Source organism: Diachasma alloeum, unplaced genomic scaffold, assembly GCF_001412515.2.
Source record: "Diachasma alloeum isolate Michigan unplaced genomic scaffold, Dall2.0 Dall_scaffold_00714, whole genome shotgun sequence".
NCBI classification, from domain to species: Eukaryota; Metazoa; Arthropoda; class Insecta; order Hymenoptera; family Braconidae; genus Diachasma; species Diachasma alloeum.
In genome coordinates, this window is record NW_021680845.1 from 183,478 (window position 1) to 203,700 (window position 20,223).

Below are 20,223 nucleotides of genomic sequence, written 5' to 3' on the forward strand. Positions count from 1 at the left end.
GGGGGGAGGGGGGGGGGGGGGGGGGGGGGGGGGGGGGAACCCTACGGGATTATCTGCGTCGTAGAACAAAGGCCAGTAGCCAACCTCAACATTTCAGATCACAATTACCTAGAGGTGGACATTGACGCGAATGACTCAGTGGACATATTCATGAATATCCCAGAGCCGAGTAACGATGTTGGCCTGGGGGAGAGCTCGAGCCCCAGTGCCCAGGAGGAGGAGGACGACGAGGTTGTCGTGGTGGATGACCCCCCAATGCGGGTGGAGCTCCGCCCCAACGAGATAATCGAGGCAGTGGACCTGGAGAACGTGGGGAACATCGAGATAATCGAGAACGTCGAGAACGTGGCAAACATAATCGAGGTGCAAGCGATAAACGAGAATTCCCAGCAGAATGCGCCCGAGGTGATGGAGGTGGTGATACCCCAGGTGGAGATACCCCAGAACGAGGACTCGACGGCGTCCTCAGCGACGTCCTCGTCGGCCCCGGAGTCGGAGGAGGAGAAGCCGAGGAAGAAGAGAAAATTGGAGATTGAGGAACCGAAGTCATTAACGCAGGAGAGCGACGAGCCAGACGAGGGTCGATCCTGCCCCATCTGCATGGAGCCCTGGACGAATTCTGGTGACCACCGTCTGTGCTCGCTGGCCTGTGGCCACCTCTTCGGCCACAAGTGCGTGCTCAGGTGGTTGAAGCAGGAGTGCTCAGCCCAGAATCGCAGGTGCCCCCACTGCAACACGAAGGCCAACACCAAGGACATCAGAATGATCTACACGACGAACCTCTCAGCTGTGGACACAATCGAGCTGGATCGCCTCAGGAACGAGCTGCAGACTGCAGTAGCGAGGAACAAGAGCATAGAGTCCGAAATATCCAAATCTCAGTTGCGCTACAAAATTGCTCAAGATAGGATAAAGGAACTGACACAGAGAATTACGGACTTGGAGAGTGAGAGACGTGACATTAAGCTGGAGATGAGGGAGATGGGGACTGGCTGTGCCAGCAGGAAATTCCACCTGGACAGGACTTTTGAGATCGCCAAGGACGCCTGCTGCAGGGTGTTGGATTACAACTCCTGGTATGGCTACTTGACAGTCTCGCAGAAGTCACCCAACACCATTTTTCCTGGGTATGGGATCAAGAAGATTGACACGCACAAGTACGAACTGATGCAGTTTACTGTGCTGCACAGCCAGGCGATAAGGGACATGGCTTTTCACCAGACGCAACAATCACTGCTGCTATCAGTGAGCTTCGATAAGACTGCAAAGTTGATGGACATTCATAATAATCAGGTGGTGCACGGATTTCCGGTGGAGTCGCAGGTGTGGAGCTGCTGCTGGGCAGGGGACAACTCAAATATCTTTGTCGTTGGGACGCAGAAGGGACTGATCACGCAGTTTGATATTAGGCAGACTGCTGGAGCGCTGGATACGTTGGAGAGTCCTGGGGACAGATCTCCCATTGTGTCGCTGGCCAGTGTGCCACCGGGCTCCGCGAATGGAGTGGCCAGGGGGGGATTTTTAGCTAGCCACTTGAACTCTTGTTATGCTTATGAAATGAGGAACAATGTTTATGTGGCTAAGCAGATGCTGCACGAGGGCCCGTTCACCTGTGTACGTTATGACTCGCAGAATCATCATGCACTGATCTCATGCAGACCCAATACCAGGAATCCTCAGACCAGGCACATTGTTTTTTCGGTGGAGAAGGGCACTGAGAGCACGGTTATTTGCAATACTGTGCATACATTTGCTGCTGGCAACACGCAGAATATTCTGTCGAGACCCTGTCACATTAATTTTGCTGATGATACCTTTGTTGCTGCACATCAGGAGTCCAATAAGAGCGTTCCCATCTGGAGTGTTGCGACTGGGAAGGAGGTGCAGAGCATTCCTGCTTCGACTCCTGTTGTTGATTTATGCTCATTCAGACTGCAAAATTCCGTCGTTCTTGGCGCCCTGTCCGCGAATAAACTCAGACTGTACAATTGCGAACAACCGTAACGATTAATTGTGAGGTAGACTGCTTGAGAGGTGGAGATGTAATTTTTTTTCTTCTTTTTGTATATTATACATTGTCTTGTGCATCCTAGGGTATGAAGAATAACTTAATTATAATATTTGAGAATGAAAACTTTTATATGAGACGGAACTTGACAGGATGTGAATAAAGTATGTTATAAATTTTGTAATGAAGGGAGTGGCGTTTTCATTTTTCATTCCTGATTCATTGGAGAAGCCAATTGATGATCCAAGTGAGCTCCATAAATCTCCCCTTGACTGCAGGCTTCATGTGAGATTCTAGATTCTTTAACAATTATTTTATGTTTAAGAAAAGAAATTTTCAGAATTCCAATAAAGCACGTCATAAATTTTGTAATAAAACCAGTCTCTCCTCATTTCAACTCTCTCATTCACTTTTATTTTATTTCAATTCTAATTCTTCTCTTTGGAAAACAGATAGTCACTCCCGATGTTCTTTAATTTATAGAGAACTATGTATTTAGCAGTCTAACGTTTATTTTCAGCGGACAATTGATTAAAAATCATTTTGCAATCAACCACTGTACAATATCAGAACAAAGGTTGCAGTAATCTACAACAAATCTCTTCCGAGATTCGATCCAAAGGCATGCATGAAATCCCCCCGATTACTCCTCATGATGTTCAGTTTGCGAAGAATTATTTATCAAGTAATTTCATGTTTATTTGCATCAAATAATTCTCTTGATAAATCACGCCTGAATCAACTACCATATGATGTCAGAAAAAAACTCAGTAGCGAAGTGGTAAAGCAATTTAAGTCAACTTAGCTCTTAGCTGAGTTTTCGAGGAATATCTCAGAGTCTAAGGGTGATAGCTAAATTTTTGTGGCTCTCAACGCGCTCTGTCCTTTGCTATCTGCCTTAGACTCCGAGATATTCATTAAAAAGTCGAAATTGACTTGAACTGTTTCACTGTTTCGCTACTCAATTGAAGAAATCTATAACAAATTTGATCTGAGTAATCTGAAAATATGGATGGAATCCTCTGATCAAACACCAACAAAATGTATGTATCAATCTCCCTACGAGCACCAAGCGAACACAAAAAAATATACAAATCATTTCTTCTCTTTATATTTAAAAGTTCGTAAACTGCGATAATAGTTTTTACATGTTCGTATCTAGCACTAAAAGAATCACGATGTTTTTTTTTCATCAAATATACACACAATTTGTTCTGCAAAGTAGAGTAAATGAAGAAATTTCGATACCAAAGAATAATATCGGCATTAGATTTTTTGTTTTTCCAGCAATTATCGTACACTGTTAATTTACCAGGATTCAGGCCTATTATACAAGAAAAAATGATTTACTGTCGATTTCGGTGGTTCTCCATACTTCGAAGGAGTTCAATTTAATTTAATCCAGTGACTTGCCCATTTAATTTCATTAATTGATAATATTGTCTTTAAGCTTAAATTTTTTCGGTGGACGAGAGACGCGTCTGCGTCATTTTATTAATTACTGATGATTTTTAACTCTAAATAATGGGGGAGTGGAGTTGATGAGGGTGGCTTCAGGATTTCATTTCTTTTGACTATCACTAACTGAAGAGTTGTTCGGTGGCACGTTCCAAGTCCCAGTTGAATGAGGATAAAGCTACTCGTGCATTGTGCTCCTCAATTCCCATGTCCGTTAGTCGCCTTATCTTATCCGTCAACTCTGGCATCTTTGCTGGTCCTGTTGATCATTGAACTGTCGTTAATTAAGGTGATACCAGAGATATTCAACTACGCGTTACTGTTTCGTAGGAAGCAAACTCTAGATTTGAGGATTTTCAATCATCAAATTTATCCATTAAATCGGCAAAAATAATTTTTTGCTGTTTTTAAATTTAATTATTCCGTTCAACATTTCTGACGTTTGCTGAGGCCAATCCACTGTCATCTTAAATTAATGGATAAATTTCCTTCAAAAAATTTAATTGAATTTTTATTTTCCACTAAACAAATTTTTTTTTGCATATCGAATTTAAAGATTTTAAAGGAACAAATTTAGAAAATACTTTGAATCCTTACAAGTCTAGTTAAGCAATAATTTTGGTAATGAGTATTTTACCTCCTGCGTAGACAGACGTCCAATGTCTAGCAGTTTGACGAAACATGTCTGGATTTTCCTTGAATTGTCTAGCTACCACAGCATCTTGGGGATCATCTGGCTCTGCTGCTGATAATAAGGCTTGCAGAGACAGCAGGACTGTACGTAGGGTCATGGCTGCTGCCCTTTTGATTTACAAAGAATTCAGAAAATTTAGTTCAATTGGTTCTGATCGATTTTATGATTTCATCTATTTGAATTACCATTGATCTTTCAGGATATCTAGACAAATGGCTCCTGTCACTGAGGATATATTGGGGTGCCATATCTTCGTGATAAAACGTACCTTAAATATGAAAAATGTAATTTTACACGAATTGGGAAGAGAAATTCAATAGTAGTGCCAATTGTGGCTAAATTAACACTTTTAACTCGTTCAAAATCCTAAATATGTTTATTCAAAATTGCAAGGATATTTACTGGAATATTCCGGTAAATGTATTCTTGAATTTTCAGGACAGTGACACTGAATGCAATTTAGGAGGAAAAAAATAATGAAATTTCAGGTTTCACTGAAAATTCAATGTTATTTGCCACTGAATATTCATGTTAAATTGAAAATTCAAATAAATTAAGAAATTCAGGTTTTTATGCTGCTGAAAATTCTGGAAATTTACTGAATTTTCAGTGGAACCTGAAATTTCATTTTTTTGCTAACATTTTTTTTGTATCCTAGCTTGATTTTAACTGATCAGAATAAAAAAAATTGATCAAAAAAATTGAAAACATAAGAGAAAGCGAAAAGTTTTTCGACTCATTTAAAACAGACTGTATAAATAACTCTTAAAATCCATAACTACCTTGGGAGGATTGAATGGGTAAGTTTCTGGCACTTTAATCTCCAACACGAAGTTCCCCCCCTCATAAGGTGTATCAGGTGGTCCAGCAATTTCCCCCTTGAGCTCCGTAAAACTGTTATTAACAAGTTCGACTCTTATCGCACATTTAGCTACCTGAAAGAATCACCAAAAAAATCTTCACAAAAACAACGAGCCCCCGACGTACGAAGCGTACTGCGTCACACCTCCCTCCCCCGCAATCTCCCCCAATCCCAAATGAATCAAAACAAACTTCCGCACCGATAAACCCTGCAAACAAAATTCTCTGAAACGGGTAAAAAAATCATTGAAATTCAAGCAAAACGACATCAACATAACCCCTGACACAAGGGGGAGGACCAAGAAATTGATAACAAAATGGTGAAACATTCCCAGACGAGATAATCCAATTTATTAATATGGTCACTAGTGTCTTGTATCCTCTGTTGTTTTGAGGCTAGTCTCACTCCAGTTGAAAAAAAAAAGTGCCATGAACATTCCGCTCCAGCAGTAGATTCCAATTACAAAAAATTCAACAATGGAGCAAGAGGGATCACCGAGTACCTCCGGTACCGATAATGACGGCACATCAAAAGGTAAATTCATAGAGTGAAAATACACGTGTCATGCGCCATAAAATGGCACAATCGCTTCGCAATTTTGCCAGAAATAAAATCCGCCAGAGTCATGCCCCCCTACACTCGTATTTTCTGTCACAATATGGTCATACCGATGGGTTCTCGTGTCATTCTGACTGTCCAATTTACACGATCATGAGAGTAACGAGAAATTAAGACAAAACGGGGTCAAAGTCTAAGGAATCCCTGGAGCAATCGAGGGATTTCCCAACTGTCGATTTAATGTTGCATAATTCGATTCCATGATTAACGTGATTTTAACAATGTCAGAATCATTTGGGGGGTGTACTGGGATTTTCAGACTGTCAGGACCAACCGGAGTGCAACTGGACGTTTAATCTTTTGTCGACTCACCTCTTCGCTCTTTATAACCTCTTTGAACTCCCTTTGTATTCTCTGAGCAGCAATATTAGCCATTTTTTACCACAAACCCCTTTACCATTAATTAAATACAATTCTCTTGCTTAAGTTAATGTCAACACACTGCCATTATCGTATCTCAAACCCTCGGAGCAACGTTAATGTTATAATATCAACGATCAATCGTTCGCCCTCACTCAACTGATTTAACAGTCTGTCGTGTCGAAATTTCACTGATTTATTTTTACGTCGATAATTAATACTCTGGGTTTTACTATTTTTTTGGGTCGAAATTCCGAGGACTCTTCCCCCTATTTGGGTTATTTTAATGTAATTTTGTACGAAAATTCACCACCCGAGTACGTTAACCACCCGTTTACTCGCGTCTTCAGCTGTGGAAAAAACCGCGCGAGCGCAACAAATCAGTGAGTTTACCATCGGAGTAACTTCGGCGCCACATTTGACGGTAGCAGAGCCGTAATTCGTTGACCGTCACTTAATACTGCTGATTAAGGCCCGGCCTGCGCAAATTTTTTGTTGATTTTTATCCTAGGTTTTGTGAGGGTCAGATATAATTGTCCGTTTCTAAATACTAAATGAATTGATATTAACCCTTGAGTGGTCGCATCGTGAGAGAATCCCCGCCGACCCGATAAAATATTTTCAGTACTACTGAGTATTAAATAATGGATTATTTAGTATTTAAATTGACATTTATGTAGGGGAAATTGGGGTAAAATGGACACTTCTGACTTTTTTAAAAATGTTAATGAGCGGTTGAAATGATGATGAAATTTAATAATTTTTTTTTCAATAGAAAGAACGATTCTTCCCCTTTCTGATGAGCCTAAACTGAGCTCAATTGATAAATTTTTTTCAGAGTTATGATTAATTTTTAAAAAGTCTAAAGTGTCCATTTTACCCCACCCTCCCCCATATACAAAAGTTTTTACTTTTTACCGGTGAACCTTGTGGCCCTTGGGAATGCTAACATATACAAAGAGAAAGCACGAGAGCGCGGAAAAAAATCGCGGGAGGGCATGAGAGCGCATGAGAGAGTCGGAGGCAAATGAGAGCGTAAGAGGCGAATGAGGGCGTAAGAGAGGTCAGAAGGTCTAGTGACGCATGAAGGGGGTTTTCGCAATCAGCGACGAAGATTTGTCCTCAAAATTCAAATAAAAAAACTAATAAAACCTCGCCTCGCGCAAATAACCACGAATTTACCGGCGCCACATTTGCCGGCATCAGAAACGGGAAAACCCGTTGACCGTCGCTTCCAACTGTTGGTTAATCAATTTATTTTACTCATTTCGCACCTGCATTAATCTCTAGATAATTCATCTCTCGTCCCACCACGACAGCGCCTCCGACCCGGCGGTAAATATGAACCCGACAAAAATTATCATTCAACTCTTTTATTTTTCCCACGCCGAAGAGAAGTAAAAAAAACCCACGTGTTCGCAGTCTCCCGCAGGTAATACCCATTCCCCGAATATTCTCCAAACCATAATTCAATAAAATACCGACGTAAACAATTACAGTTCTTGAACCCCACCTTCCAAATTTCATATGCTAATGTTTGTTTAACTCCCCAAAAACAATTAGTATAATCAGATTAGCCGGCTAGTGACGCATGAAGGGGGTTTTCGCAATCGGCGACCAAACATTTCTCAAAATTGGAACGAAAAAAAATCTGCAAAACAAGTGACGAACGAGTCGGAGAAAAACCGAAAAACATTTCTAGCCTGATAATAATCATCGCGGCGGTGGAATAAAAAATTCCAAAAATATTAATAATCATAAACTAAGCGATAAGAAAACGTGCTCGTGAGTGGGCGGAGTTTGCCGCAGTAGCAACGTCACTTCCGATTGGCCGTAAATGCTCGCTGATTGGTGGGTTGTGATATTCCCTACCCGTTAGAGGAACTTCTTCCACCACGGTACATAATTTTTTCTTCCTATACAGTGATGCCCGTGTCCCAGCCAGTACGTGCCAAGAGTTTGTTACGAGCAAACTTGGAGAAATCACGCGGAGTATTACAGAGCAGAATGCCGAATATCAAGGTTTTCAGTGGTACATCACACCCGGATCTGGCCCAGAGGATAGTGGACAGACTCGGCATTGACACTGGAAAAGTTGTCACTAAGAAATTCAGTAACCTAGAGACATGGTAATTATGCTTCCTTCGTGTGTCGTTGTTTTTTTTCTCCTCGTTCGGTTTCATGGTGGTAAACGCCATGGGGGGATATTCCCGCGTGCCTCGGTGCTCCATGCTGCCTCTACTCCGCTACAATGCCTAGAACCACGTGTCTACAAAGAGGAGAAAAAAATTTATAAACGCTTTCGTCTGGTATTTGAGACCAGGGAAGAGGGAAATGATATTCTATGGGGCCGACATTTTTTTTTCACTTGATGCGCTAGTTTTCGAGGGATTTTTATCGATTTATTTTGTTCCTTTGGAGGGAATAATAACAACAGCCGTGTCATTTTGTGACGTAGTTCATTATTTTGGGGGGTGAGTAGCATTGGCATTTTTTGCTGTTTAATTTGGGGTTTTTATTTTTGGAGCGGTCAGGGGTTTTTTGGCATTTTCATTGATATTAGTTGATTGTAAAATTTGTTATAATTTATTTTTAGATTTTCTTGAATAGCTGTTCTTTTTTCGACTCTGTTTGCATTGGAATTTGTTTTTTTCTGTATCCTTAGAGCATCTGATGTAATCCGGAGATAAACACTGGGTTGATTTTTCGTCGTTATTTCCTGGTTCATATTTTTAAATTCACGGGATTTAGCGAGTAATCAGTTTAAATCTGTAGATTGATGGTATTGTATAATGTAGACGTGGAAAGGGGGAAAATTCTGAGGCCGAATTTTTTATGTCATGCGCTACAATTTATTTTCTTCTTTTGTAGAAAATAACAATAGTTATTTTCATTAATTGTAACAGCAGTTATTTTATAATTAATGAAAGTCATTTGATGATAACACCAATTATTTTCGGGGCTGGTGAATTTTTGACGAATAGAATTTCAATTTCCGATTGTTTAATTCGTATTTTTTTTAATGTTTGGAGCATTTAAGGGGTTTTAATTGACAATAGTTCATTTAGGTCTCTTTTCCATTTTATTTGCATTGGAATTTACTTGTTCCCTTCATCCTTAGAACAATTTATATAATCGAGAGGGACAAATTGGGTTGATTTTTCGTCGGTATTTCCTGGTTCATATATTTATAAATTCATACGTTTTAGTGAGTAATTATTTCTAATCTATTCTGTGGGGCCGACATTTTTTCACGTGATGTACTGTAATTTTCGTAGAATTTTCATCGATTTATTTTCTTCTTTTATAGGAAATAACAACAGTTGCGTCAATATGTGACGCGTAGTTTCATTATTATTGGAGATCAATTCGTGTTTTTTCAATGTTTGGAACATTCAGGAGTTTTTAGTTATATTCACTGACATTTGTTCGCTACTGAATGTTTTTTAATCATTAATTTTTATCCATTCGTTGCGTGATTGATTGATTGAGGACAATAGTTGATTACAATTTTTTTCGCATTTATTTGCATTGCAATTTTTTTTTCTGTATCCTTAGAGCGATTGATGTAATTGAGAGATAAAAACTGGGTTCTATGATCTCTGATCTGTTGATTTTTCGTCGTTATTTCCTGGCTCATATTTATAAATTCACGTGATCGATTGAGTAATCATTTCAAATCTATAAATTGACGGCATTGTATAATACCTAATGAATGTGTGTGTTCGATAATTGGGGGGGGTATTCCGAGTTAGTTGGAACGTGAATTAAATGTGACCTTGTGGAATTTATCGCTCTACATTAGGCCCTGATGATTAATTTTCTCGGTAATAATTTTCCTCGTGTGAGTTGATGACGTTTAAGACTTGAGAAAAATCATTTACGCGGGAGATTGTTCAGCTGGTAGAAACGGGAAATTTCCAGCGTCGTGGAGATATTAATCACTCTTCACAGTTTGGTCCAGTTGCTGGCAGAGATAATGACAAAACGGGTTTATTAAAACGAAGAGTTAAAAACCCCTGTGGCCATGAAATCAATACATTTGGAGCTTTATTTGTATTATTTTAGAGAGGAAATTTCCACTTGGCATTCACACCTCTGCGGTAAAAATAAATGAATTTTAATCCTTCATTTCCATTTATGTTACGACTATTCCCTTGAATATTGCTATAAACTCGTGGAGAATAGGTGAAATATGACAGAACAGATTATGTTTTCACATCTTCCCAATGGAAAAATGATTTTATTTTTCTATTTTTACGAATTCTTTTCATATTCTCGTAGGAAAAATGTGAATATTCATAAGAAAATGATATTTATGAATAAGAAACATTCGTAATTAATGGAAATATTAATATTTTTTTCATATTTCAGTAGAAAACAAATAAATATGTTTTGGAAAAATGAAAAAATCACAATTTTTCACTTCACTAAATCCTCGAGATAAACCACACACGAAAATAATATCTCTCCACTTACCAATGACTCACACAATCCTTTATTCATGATTTACATCTGAATGAATTATCGGAATTAATTACTTCTAGTGTCGAGATAGGCGAGTCAGTGAGGGGAGAAGATGTCTACATTGTACAGAGTGGAAGTGGAGAGGTGAATGACAATCTGATGGAGCTACTCATCATGATAAATGCCTGTAAAATAGCATCGGCATCGCGTGTCACAGCCGTCATCCCTTGCTTCCCCTATGCCAGGCAGGACAAGAAGGACAAGGTAGGACCGTCCAAGGTGCATTCCTCTCGATTTTATTTTCATTATTTTCAAAACTATATCCACCAATTACAACAGCACAAAAACTGCTGAAAATGTATCTAAATTCTTAATCTCTCATCCAAAACCGAAGAGTACAATGTGCTTTGGTGATTTGTTGGAGGGTCTGGAGGATCAGGGAAGAGTAATTCAGTAGCTAACAATTTTGCAATATCTAGGGCAATGGAGAAAGGATTTTTATGACTTGATAATTCTCTGTTTTGTCTCTTCTTGTTTTTTTTTGTGTACTATAATCCACAGGGAGGTGATGGTACTGAGAAGAACGGCGCGAAAACAGTTGTGATGAAGTCGAACGAGTGGAAATTCAGGGTATTAATATTATTTTCTTCTTCTTTCTGTAGCTTAATGCATCCAGAGGGGGAAAAAAATATCAACATTTGTACTAAATTGGATAATTGTTTATCATCCTGGGGATTACGAGAATGTCACATCTCCCACATGAATTTTTTTTTATCACACCATTCAGAGGTGCTTATTCTCAATCGGCTTTGCTACACTGCGGGGATCGTCAAGCGTTCAATATACTTCAACAATATTTTTTTCGATATTATCAACTGTACAAAATGCATGTTGTCATATTTTTTTATTACAGATTCCATCAGGTCTATTGTAGAAATCGCTTAGACCATCGTAACACGCTTGTGATTCTGTCGTCAGTTCATATTTTCATTCTCTCACACGTGAGATAACTTCATGCTATGGATATTAACTGGTTTATCAGACTTTTGTCGATAGGAAGTGAATGAGGAAATTTTTTATTGATGAGTTTTTGTTTCACAGCTGAAGTCGCTCGTGAATCTCTGGCTTTTAAATTCCACGAGAATGTTAGGGATATTGATTTATTGAGGAAATTCATTATTTTCCACTGTGATAATTTATTATCGAGGAGAGACCCCCCTGGAACTATTTCAAAAGCACTGGTTTGAGGCGATGGGTTATCGTTCAGTGATAAACTGTTGCAAAATACGAGTGAGAATATGTACGGACCCCAGTGCAAATATCGGGGATTTTTTTAATTAATCGCAAAACACGTTTTCAAGTGATGATTCTGGGGTCGATTGTTATTGTCAATGTTTTTGTGATTTATGGACGATTAGGATAGATTTTTCTTCTGAGTTTATTTGATTTTTTAATGAATTATTGAGGGGAATGTGTCTCTGAATAGTTGCGTATTTTCAGGACTTTGTGCCCGACCTGTCGACAGTGAGTATCATCCGAAATTAAATCGAAAGAAAGCAAAAGTAAAGAAAAAAATAAATAAACCGATCGAATAAACGTGAATTGAGAGCAGATTTTAGAGGTTTCAGAGTGAAGTTTTCTTTGTAATTTTTACTATAACTCGTTTAATTATCGTTACTTTTCAATTAATTACGTACAGCAGTTGATTATCCGTAGGACTAACAATACGAGACCTTTTGATTATCATTTTTTTTCTTTAATTTTAATTTGGCTGCAAGGCACAGCGACTTCCCCGTAACCCCAATGAATGAATGACTTTTTTTTACTTTTTTTTTCAGTTGAGAAACAGAATCAAACAACTTTCTTGACATCCATTGAATGAGAGGGCAAAATATTAATACGATAGCGAAATTATGTTGCGTTATCAGTAATGATTACGAGTTTTGTTTTCATTGTTTCTGGTTGTCCTGGGGTATATGGAATACATTTGCTCTCTGGGTACTAACTAAACTCTGTCGCTTATTCACACGATTAATGGACACTGTGATTTACATTACTAATTGAACTTTTTTTTTCTCGAATTAGTCAACTTGAAATGTGACTGCTTAATGCCTGATTATTTTTTCATGGATGCGAGCCATTGACTTGTTCTATCCATTTTTTACGAGTTTATTAATCCAATGAGAGACATTAATAACCACCAGCTTTTTGTAAAGTTACAGCATATTTTCTTTAGACTGCCATTGAATGACGAAGTGTTTTACTCACAGTTCGATGTGCCTAAAAGTATCAAGAGAAATTACATGGTCATCTTTATCACTCAGTGTTACTATTCGGTAGTTCATCGTTCATTCGAGTTAGAGAGTCATTCAGGACAAATTTAGAATAGTTTTACATCGATTCCTAGTCTTATCGTCTATTTTTCAATCTTCGTGGATACTTTTATGTGCATTGTGCTAATGTCTTTTTGTTAATTAATCATAACTTAGTGAAATTGCTTTACTTACAGTACCCGTCGAGTCTAACTGGGGTGCATTTGCAACACGTCTTTATCCTTCATCTATCTTATTTTTTTTACATATTTTATTTTTTAATTTGAATTTGTGACAGGAGAATTCGATGATTGTTTCTGGTCATTGTATTCATATTTTGTCCTCTACCACGAGAGGCACTTGGTCCAAGCCCAGAGGCCAAAATTTTACAGAATAATTGTTTTTGGGTGGAAATTGAAGTTTTAAAGGGAGAGGAAAAAGGAAAGGATTAACAGGTGTTTTTGAAGTTGCAGGGGGATTACCAGTTGCAAATGGACTTGAGGAGACTTATGCAATTGATCAGGATGGTTTTACTTTTGGATGAAAGCAATAAATGCTTCATTTTTTTACAGAGTCGTGCACCAATATCAGCGAAACTTGTTGCTAATATGCTGTCAGTGGCTGGGGCTGATCACATTATCACGATGGATCTTCACGCCAGTCAAATTCAGGGATTCTTTGATATTCCTGTTGATAATTTATTCGCTGAACCAGCTGTTCTCAAGTGGATCAAAGAGAATATTGCAGAGTGGCGAAATAGTATCATTGTGTCACCTGACGCTGGCGGCGCCAAGAGGTAATTTTTAACTCCAGTGACTCTAGTGACTCCAGTGATTTTATGTCCCTGAGAGTTTAGTTATGTGATGTAAACATTTTACAAACATTTTAAATGATTAAATGGTTTGACATTTCCCTTTAAGGATATCCATGTATTTTGGATACTTTTTCTTTAGTGAAATGCCTTTCTACCTTTGTAGTCAAACAACAGAGCTTAAAAATTTGAAAAAAAATTAGAAAGTTTACTTTTGAGTGAAATAATTATAAAAATTACTATTTTATTATATTACGAGCATTTTCTATAAATAATTTATCAACAACAAATGTTTAAAAAACTGATCACTCTGTGCAAAATGTAATTGAATTTCCTCACGCAATTTAATTGACAAATTTGTCAATTAAACATCTACAGTGTGGTCTGTACCAAACTGTAAAGATACTTGGATATCCTCAACATTTTCTTTTCCCTGAATGATTCAACAACAATCAATTCTCCTCAAATTGATTGCCTGTCAAAAACATAGAGTGGTTATAAAAAATGTTATGTAAACGTTTGTTATGCATGTGTTCAATTTTTTTTGAAATTTTTTTCAGAGTAACATCGATTGCTGATCGTCTGAACGTTGAATTCGCCCTCATCCACAAGGAGAGGAAGAAGGCCAATGAGGTAGCCAGCATGGTGCTCGTTGGAGACGTCAAGGACAGAGTGGCAATTCTCGTGGATGATATGGCAGACACGTGTGGAACTATTTGTCATGCTGCTGAGAAATTACTCGAGGCAGGAGCCACTAAAGTCTATGCTATTCTCACTCATGGTATCTTCAGTGGTCCAGCCATCAGCAGAATTAATAATGCATGCTTTGAGGCTGTAGTTGTCACCAACACCATTCCTCAGGATGGACACATGAAGGACTGTCCCAAGATCCAGGTGAATAAAATAGAGAATAATACATCAATTTTGAGGATTTTCCATTTTTTTCATTTTTTAAATGAAATTCTCTTTCATTATTATTATTTTATTATTTAAACTTTAATGGTCTGCATTGAGGTTAGAAAAATCTGAATAAGATACAAAGAAATAATTGAAACAATCAAATTTCTAAGAATTATGACTTTGTTCGTGAATAATTTAAAAACAAATAATATCACCCAATTTATTTTATGAAAAAAAGTAAGGGGATATCAAAAAAAGATAATGTTATGTAAAACACTGATTATCCATTAATGTTTTCAATGTTTTACTCATTATTTTCAGTGCATCGACGTCTCGATGATGTTTGCTGAGGCAGTAAGAAGAACCCACAATGGTGAATCCGTATCGTACCTGTTTTCAAACGTACCCTATTGAGTTAACTCGTATGATCAACAACGTTATGTAAGAAAACTCAAATTGTAACCGTACGTTTAGCAGTTTTATTGTTACACGCATTTTAGGATAAGATTAAGAGAATTGGCCGAGTGAGCATGAATAAAAATTAAATAAACAAAAGGAATGATTCACAACATCAACAAGAAAGGGGAAAGAGCAGATTCTAGGGATCGTTTGAAATCACGTGACGATCATCGAAAAATCGCCACAGGACATCATCCATTTTTTTCTCCTTGTTTCCATTTACATTACATCGATTCGGCGATACGTTTCGATATTCAGGTCATCCAATATATATTTTTTCGTAGGAATAGGCTGTAGACTTTTGGAGAATGAGGTTGAGACACGAATACAGAAAGTCAATGATAATTGCTACAATTTCGAATGAAGAGAAATGAAACAAGAATGAGACAATAGTGTCCATGAAATTCTTCGGGTGTCTGCGAATTAAAATAATCGCTTAAAAAATAAAAAATGAAACACATGTGATCATAGCTTGGGAACTGTGTCCCAAAAAGCGAATAGATTCATCATTTAAGATTGATTTAATTGATGAACCGATTTATTCACAATCACTTGCATAGTTAACATCATTTCATGTATTTCCACATCTTATTTGGAATATTAACGATGAAATGAATAGGGGGAACAACATTTTTTTATTTGACAAAATTAAAAATTATCCTGGCTTTCATATTACTTGAATGCCGACCGTAATTTTAGGAATGATGATGGACTTTTGCAGAACCATTCACATGTATAAAATTGACGGGCAATCACTCATGAATAAAACCACAGTGTCCATCAAATTCTTCTGACGTCTAAGAGTTAAAATAATGACTTGAAAAATAGAAAAAATGAAACACATGTGATCATAACTTGGGACACTGTCCCAAAAGTGAATAGATTCATCTTTTGATTGATTTAATTGATAAACCGATTTATTTACAATCACTTGTATAGTTAACATATCTTTTCATGTATTTCCACATCTTATTTGGAATGTCAACGATAAAATGAATAGAGACAACATTTTTTTATATGACAAATGAAAAAATTATCCTGGATTTGATATTAATTGAATGCAAATCGTAACACTAGGAATGATGATGGGGAAACATATTGCGTAAGGATCTCTCCGAGATGTCCACAAATGAAGAGCGGGTCTCAGGCAATTGGGTTGATAAGACGACCAAGAAAGCGTAATAATTGTTTCCCTATTAATTTATTACATGGTATAAAGTACAAAAAGCGAATATGCGTTGTGAAGTCTGAGATTACAGTTGGTCACAATACAATCTTGAAATAAAATTGAAAGAAAATTGATTTTGCTTTGTTATTTTTTCAATTGGAAGCAGACAGAGAGGGAGAGACTGAGAGTATTCCAAATGTCTTGAAATAAGTCCATTTGATTAAAATTCCGGGCTGATGGCCCCCCTGAATGAAAAAAAAATCTGCTGCGGTCATGATAAAATTTTTGGCAACTCCAGTGATGAATTCAGCGACAGGTTTAAAAGATAAAGATGAATATTCTCACGCTACATCTATTTTTCATTATCATTGAGTAAACAGAATTTGCTTTCTGTCACTCGGTGGTACAATCTCATTGTCATTCTCTCGAAATGAAAAATACAACATTCTTGCCACTTAAAGACTAGACAATTTTCTTGTGCACGTCTCAGCGCCTCTTGACGATTAAAGTATTGAGTTCCTTTGAAATGGAAAAATAAATAAAAGCGTGCGCTTGACATCTGTTCATACTCATTTCCCATTCTATGACGTTGGTTGGAAATTTATGGAATGGGTGAATTTTTCTACGGTTTTATCTATTTTTGTTGTAGATAGTCAACGCTTCTGTGTTTTGTACGTCATTAAGGATATCCAAGTACTTCAGCTATTTTCATTCCACCGAAATTCTCGTCAACATGTGCAGTTGAATATTATTCTGCAATTATTTTATTATTTAAGCTTCGATTGTTTGAATGTGACTCCGTATTTCGAGCCTTTGGCAAACTTTTCAAAATATAAACAGAAAGTCAATTTTTCTTTTAGAATTCACGAAATAATTAAAATTTTTTGGGAATACTTGTTCCCATAAATAGTTTATATACAATCAATTTAGGTTTTCATCAGGAATCGATGTCGTTTTATAAAAAATTAGATTTCAGAAAGTCTAAACGGTTCTTATTATTAATTTATAAAAGAATATAATTTCAATAATCAAATTTTCTCATGCAATTCAATTGACAAATTTGTAAAAGGATATCCTCAAAGCTTCAATCTCCTTCATTTCTCGTTCTAAAATACCCTGTGAATATTCAGCTTATGAATGAGTAACTCAGGAGAGTAAATGATTCATTAATAACAGCTATTCAATTTGTTCTTTTATCGAACCCATCCGGTAACGTAATATCAAAGACGATCGGTGGATTACTGGGCAGGTAATTGAGATCGCAGGTCGATGCATTTATATAAATGATTTTTCCATCAGAAGATATACCATATCCTGTGAAGAAGAACATTATCAGACTGGTATTAAATGAATTCAGTGGTGGAGTGGTAAAACGGAGCGAAAGAAGTGAATTTGTTGCATCTTGAAAAGGAAATTATTTATAAAATCGAGTTTGCAAGCCATTTTTTGTGGCGATTTTTCGATTTACGAACGCTATATTTCCAAATTTTCTTCTAAACTTGCTTCTTTCGAAATATATAAGTAATTAATGGTGATATGAACCCATAATTATTACGCTTTTCGACTTCATTATAATAAAGAACTTATGAATGAATCATTACCCTCATGTATGTGTCCGAAGACATGATACTTGGGTTTAATCCGTTGTTGGACTGTTGTTAACAATTCCACACAGCCAGCCCGAACTCCACTGCAGCAGAGATCCCCATGACCAATTGGTGGTGTATGAGTGACTAGAATATCAGTACCCGAGGGTATCAGATCCCATTTTGAGAGGCAGGCCTCTCCCCGAGGGACATTGAAGGCCCATTTGCAAAATTCCGGTTGCCTGAAATTCCGTTTATAAAGTCGTGATAAAAAAAATTTAATACATAACTCATGAAAAAATTTAATGGAAAAACCTAGCGCTCTCTTCTGAAAAAAGTTTAAAAAAAAAGTTTATAGATGTTAATTTTCTATGCAATTTTTTTATTGGGTTTTTTAAAATAAAAATTCTTAGCCATGATTGTCCATTTTTTTCTCTTAGATTTCATTATGAGAATCGAATGAAAACATGTTAAAAAAATCAGGAAATTTGTACCCAAGAATTTCTGTAAGAAAATACAGTTGTATTGACTTTTTCCTACCAAATATTTTTCCGAAAATAATACGGTGAAATTGCATACTCAATTGAATTGTTCCAAAAACTAGTAGGAGAGGCTTTAGGTCCTTCAATTAATTTTTACGTTAGGGGACATTTCTGAGTCTCACCAAGGGCTCCCATAAATTTTAATTCCATACAGGGTTATCCCTGAGTCTTCTAAATAAGTACAATTCGTCAAGTAATCCTTGACATTAGTCGTCCGAATGGCTTCAGCTAAAATGTCCTTGGACATTCCCAGCGTTGGGATGTTGTCCAGAATACTGGTCCCCATGTGCTTTTGCCTGTCTCCACTGCTGTGAGTGGTGAATGGATGAGTGAACGTTGGGTCGAAGGACAATTCATGGTTTCCGGCTATTACTATTTTATGTTTGTGAGGCAAATTACCTAATTCACAAGAAAACCGCGTCAATCCATTTTTAATCGTCAATATTCTGTTTTTGTGAGAGATTTTTGAGGGTAATGATTATTTACCTATCCAATTATTGAATTCTACGACTTCCTGGAGACTTCCACACTTGGTAAAGTCCCCAGCATGTATAAAAATATCACCAGGTGGTATATCAAACTTGATATAAGGAGTTAATGAGTGAGTATCACTCATACACACAACTCTCAGCTGCAACAACAATGAAATAGTATTTTCCGTTTATTTTTAACGAAATTCGCTGCGAGTTCTTGTAAGAACTTGTACTGGCCATCGAGGGCCTTCAATATCACAAAAATGAGTTCTTGAACTGATAAAATAGCATACAGTTTTTTAATAATTGTTTTAGAGTGATGTAACCCATATAGTGAGCTATTATACACTGTCATTCATATTTAGTATGCAATATTATATTCTCTGGTTATTTTGAGTAATTTATATTTACAGTTGGCAATTTTTCAAGCATTTACAACACATCTTAACATATAGCTATGGTCAGTTACATCTGTAAAATTTTTTGTAGTAAAGGGCATAGAACAATTCGATTTTCTCAATCTCGAATATTTTAGATCTTTGGTGAACATGGCTTTTTGCTCTACAAGAATAACTTGGGTCATTAATTCTTCCAACTCTATCCGAGGAGATCGCAATGCATCGTGAAGTGTTAAAAACCCAGAAAGAAAGTGAATTTAAGGTCTGAATTTACTAAGTGAGAATAGAAAAAAAATTAATGAACTTTACAAGATTAAGTATGTGTCAAACAATATTAAATTAATCTATTTCACATTTCTGAAAGAGCAAATTGACTGAAAAATCTCACTTTATTCTCCGGTGCCTCGGTCGTCGGTGTCTTTGCATTGATCTTGATGACCTTCTGGTGCTGCGACAGGTCCTGCCAAGCAGCAGTAGGATTACTCGTCAAAGGATGAATGTCTATTTCCATTTGTGATCAAATGAACATCACTGCAGTTGATGTTTACGTACAACCAATGATTCTGAGAACACTTGCTCCAATTTGACACTTCGATTGTCGTCCCTAACCTCACTCTTTGCTCCAAAACGTCTTTTTCACAACTCGAATCTGTCTCTTGAGCAATTAAGAAAAATTGAAGATCTTATTTTACGCACGATCATGAATACACCTCGAAATTTCTTTCCATTACGTTTCCGGGGGCGAATAATCGGGGAAAATACTGAGACATGACAGTTCTATGCACTCGACCGGTGATTGCACGAAGCCGCCATTGGCTGTTTCTCGGCGGGTCGAGTTTGCGCATTCACGAACTTTTTCAAAATTCTGCAACTGTGCCCCTCAATTTCATGTGTAAAGGAGAATGGGGTAAAACGGCTCCTTTTGACTTTTTTTGTGATACTCATAACTCAGAAACAAATTCATTAATTGAGATCAGTCTAGGCTTATTCTAAAGGGGAATAAGTGTAGTTTCCATGGGAAAAAAATTATTTCATTTTATCAAAAAATCAAAAGGGGCCGTTTTACCCCGTAATAGATAATTCCTGAAAGATTATGAAATGCCGGGT

General features: G+C 37.1%; 4 protein-coding genes across 8 annotated transcripts in view; 2 read left to right on the forward strand and 2 right to left on the reverse strand.

The window, feature by feature from the left end:
- Positions 1-2,196, forward strand: part of LOC107044354 (E3 ubiquitin-protein ligase RFWD3) — a 2,779-nt gene extending 583 nt beyond the window's left edge. For both annotated transcript variants that reach the window (XM_015266203.2, XM_015266202.2), the window contains exon 2: positions 98-2,196. In XM_015266203.2, the coding sequence (XP_015121689.1) occupies positions 151-2,004 (1,854 nt within the window). In that variant the 5' untranslated portion in view covers positions 98-150 and the 3' untranslated portion in view covers positions 2,005-2,196. The remainder of the gene's footprint in view (positions 1-97) is intronic.
- Positions 2,197-2,395: 199 nt separating this feature from the next.
- On the reverse strand, positions 2,396-6,371 carry LOC107044359 (ubiquitin-conjugating enzyme E2-22 kDa). Its single transcript, XM_015266213.1, has 5 exons — positions 5,953-6,371; positions 4,943-5,095; positions 4,346-4,428; positions 4,104-4,267; positions 2,396-3,725 (listed from the first exon to the last, which is right to left on the reverse strand). The coding sequence occupies exons 1-5, from the start codon at positions 6,013-6,015 to the stop codon at positions 3,589-3,591; spliced, it is 600 nt and encodes a 199-aa protein (XP_015121699.1). The 5' UTR covers positions 6,016-6,371; the 3' UTR covers positions 2,396-3,588.
- LOC107044356 (ribose-phosphate pyrophosphokinase 1) lies at positions 5,379-17,292 on the forward strand. 4 transcript variants are annotated; one of them, XM_015266207.2, is made up of 8 exons: positions 5,379-5,556; positions 7,925-8,129; positions 10,548-10,731; positions 11,029-11,097; positions 13,352-13,575; positions 14,151-14,484; positions 14,812-14,931; positions 16,767-17,292. In XM_015266207.2, exons 1-7 carry the CDS (start codon positions 5,499-5,501, stop codon positions 14,902-14,904), a joined length of 1,167 nt encoding a protein of 388 aa, XP_015121693.1. In that variant the 5' UTR covers positions 5,379-5,498; the 3' UTR covers positions 14,905-14,931; positions 16,767-17,292. The 4 variants fall into 4 exon arrangements, with proteins under 4 accessions (XP_015121693.1, XP_015121694.1, XP_015121695.1 ...); XM_015266208.2 differs by lacking the exons at positions 11,029-11,097; positions 16,767-17,292 and adding an exon at positions 11,968-11,991 and having other exon boundaries at positions 5,380-5,556; positions 14,812-16,251; XM_015266209.2 differs by lacking the exons at positions 11,029-11,097; positions 16,767-17,292 and having other exon boundaries at positions 5,381-5,556; positions 10,548-10,746; positions 14,812-16,251.
- On the reverse strand, positions 15,473-19,916 carry LOC107044357 (metallophosphoesterase domain-containing protein 1). The gene is made up of 5 exons (XM_015266211.2): positions 19,505-19,916; positions 18,732-18,876; positions 18,368-18,644; positions 17,719-17,945; positions 15,473-17,431 (listed from the first exon to the last, which is right to left on the reverse strand). Exons 1-5 carry the CDS (start codon positions 19,625-19,627, stop codon positions 17,298-17,300), a joined length of 906 nt encoding a protein of 301 aa, XP_015121697.1. The 5' UTR covers positions 19,628-19,916; the 3' UTR covers positions 15,473-17,297.
- Positions 19,917-20,223: the final 307 nt, after the last annotated feature.

Bases quoted from the DNA above. Each gene is read 5' to 3' on its own strand.
- LOC107044356 (XM_015266207.2), top strand. From the start codon at position 5,499: ATGGAGCAAGAGGGATCACCGAGTACCTCCGGTACCGATAATGACGGC. The intron at 10,732-11,028 runs GTAGGACCGTCC...TATAATCCACAG, and splicing joins GGCAGGACAAGAAGGACAAG to GGAGGTGATGGTACTGAGAA. The intron at 13,576-14,150 runs GTAATTTTTAAC...AATTTTTTTCAG, and splicing joins GACGCTGGCGGCGCCAAGAG to AGTAACATCGATTGCTGATC.
- LOC107044359 (XM_015266213.1), bottom strand. From the start codon at position 6,015: ATGGCTAATATTGCTGCTCAGAGAATACAAAGGGAGTTCAAAGAGGTT. The intron at 4,429-4,942 runs GTAGTTATGGAT...TTCATATTTAAG, and splicing joins ACCCATTCAATCCTCCCAAG to GTACGTTTTATCACGAAGAT. The intron at 3,726-4,103 runs GTAAAATACTCA...AATGATCAACAG, and splicing joins GACGTCTGTCTACGCAGGAG to GACCAGCAAAGATGCCAGAG.
- LOC107044357 (XM_015266211.2), bottom strand. From the start codon at position 19,627: ATGGAAATAGACATTCATCCTTTGACGAGTAATCCTACTGCTGCTTGG. The intron at 18,877-19,504 runs GTGAGATTTTTC...TTGTTGTTGCAG, and splicing joins CCGAGGCACCGGAGAATAAA to CTGAGAGTTGTGTGTATGAG. The intron at 17,946-18,367 runs GTGAGACTCAGA...ACGGAATTTCAG, and splicing joins AAAATTTATGGGAGCCCTTG to GCAACCGGAATTTTGCAAAT.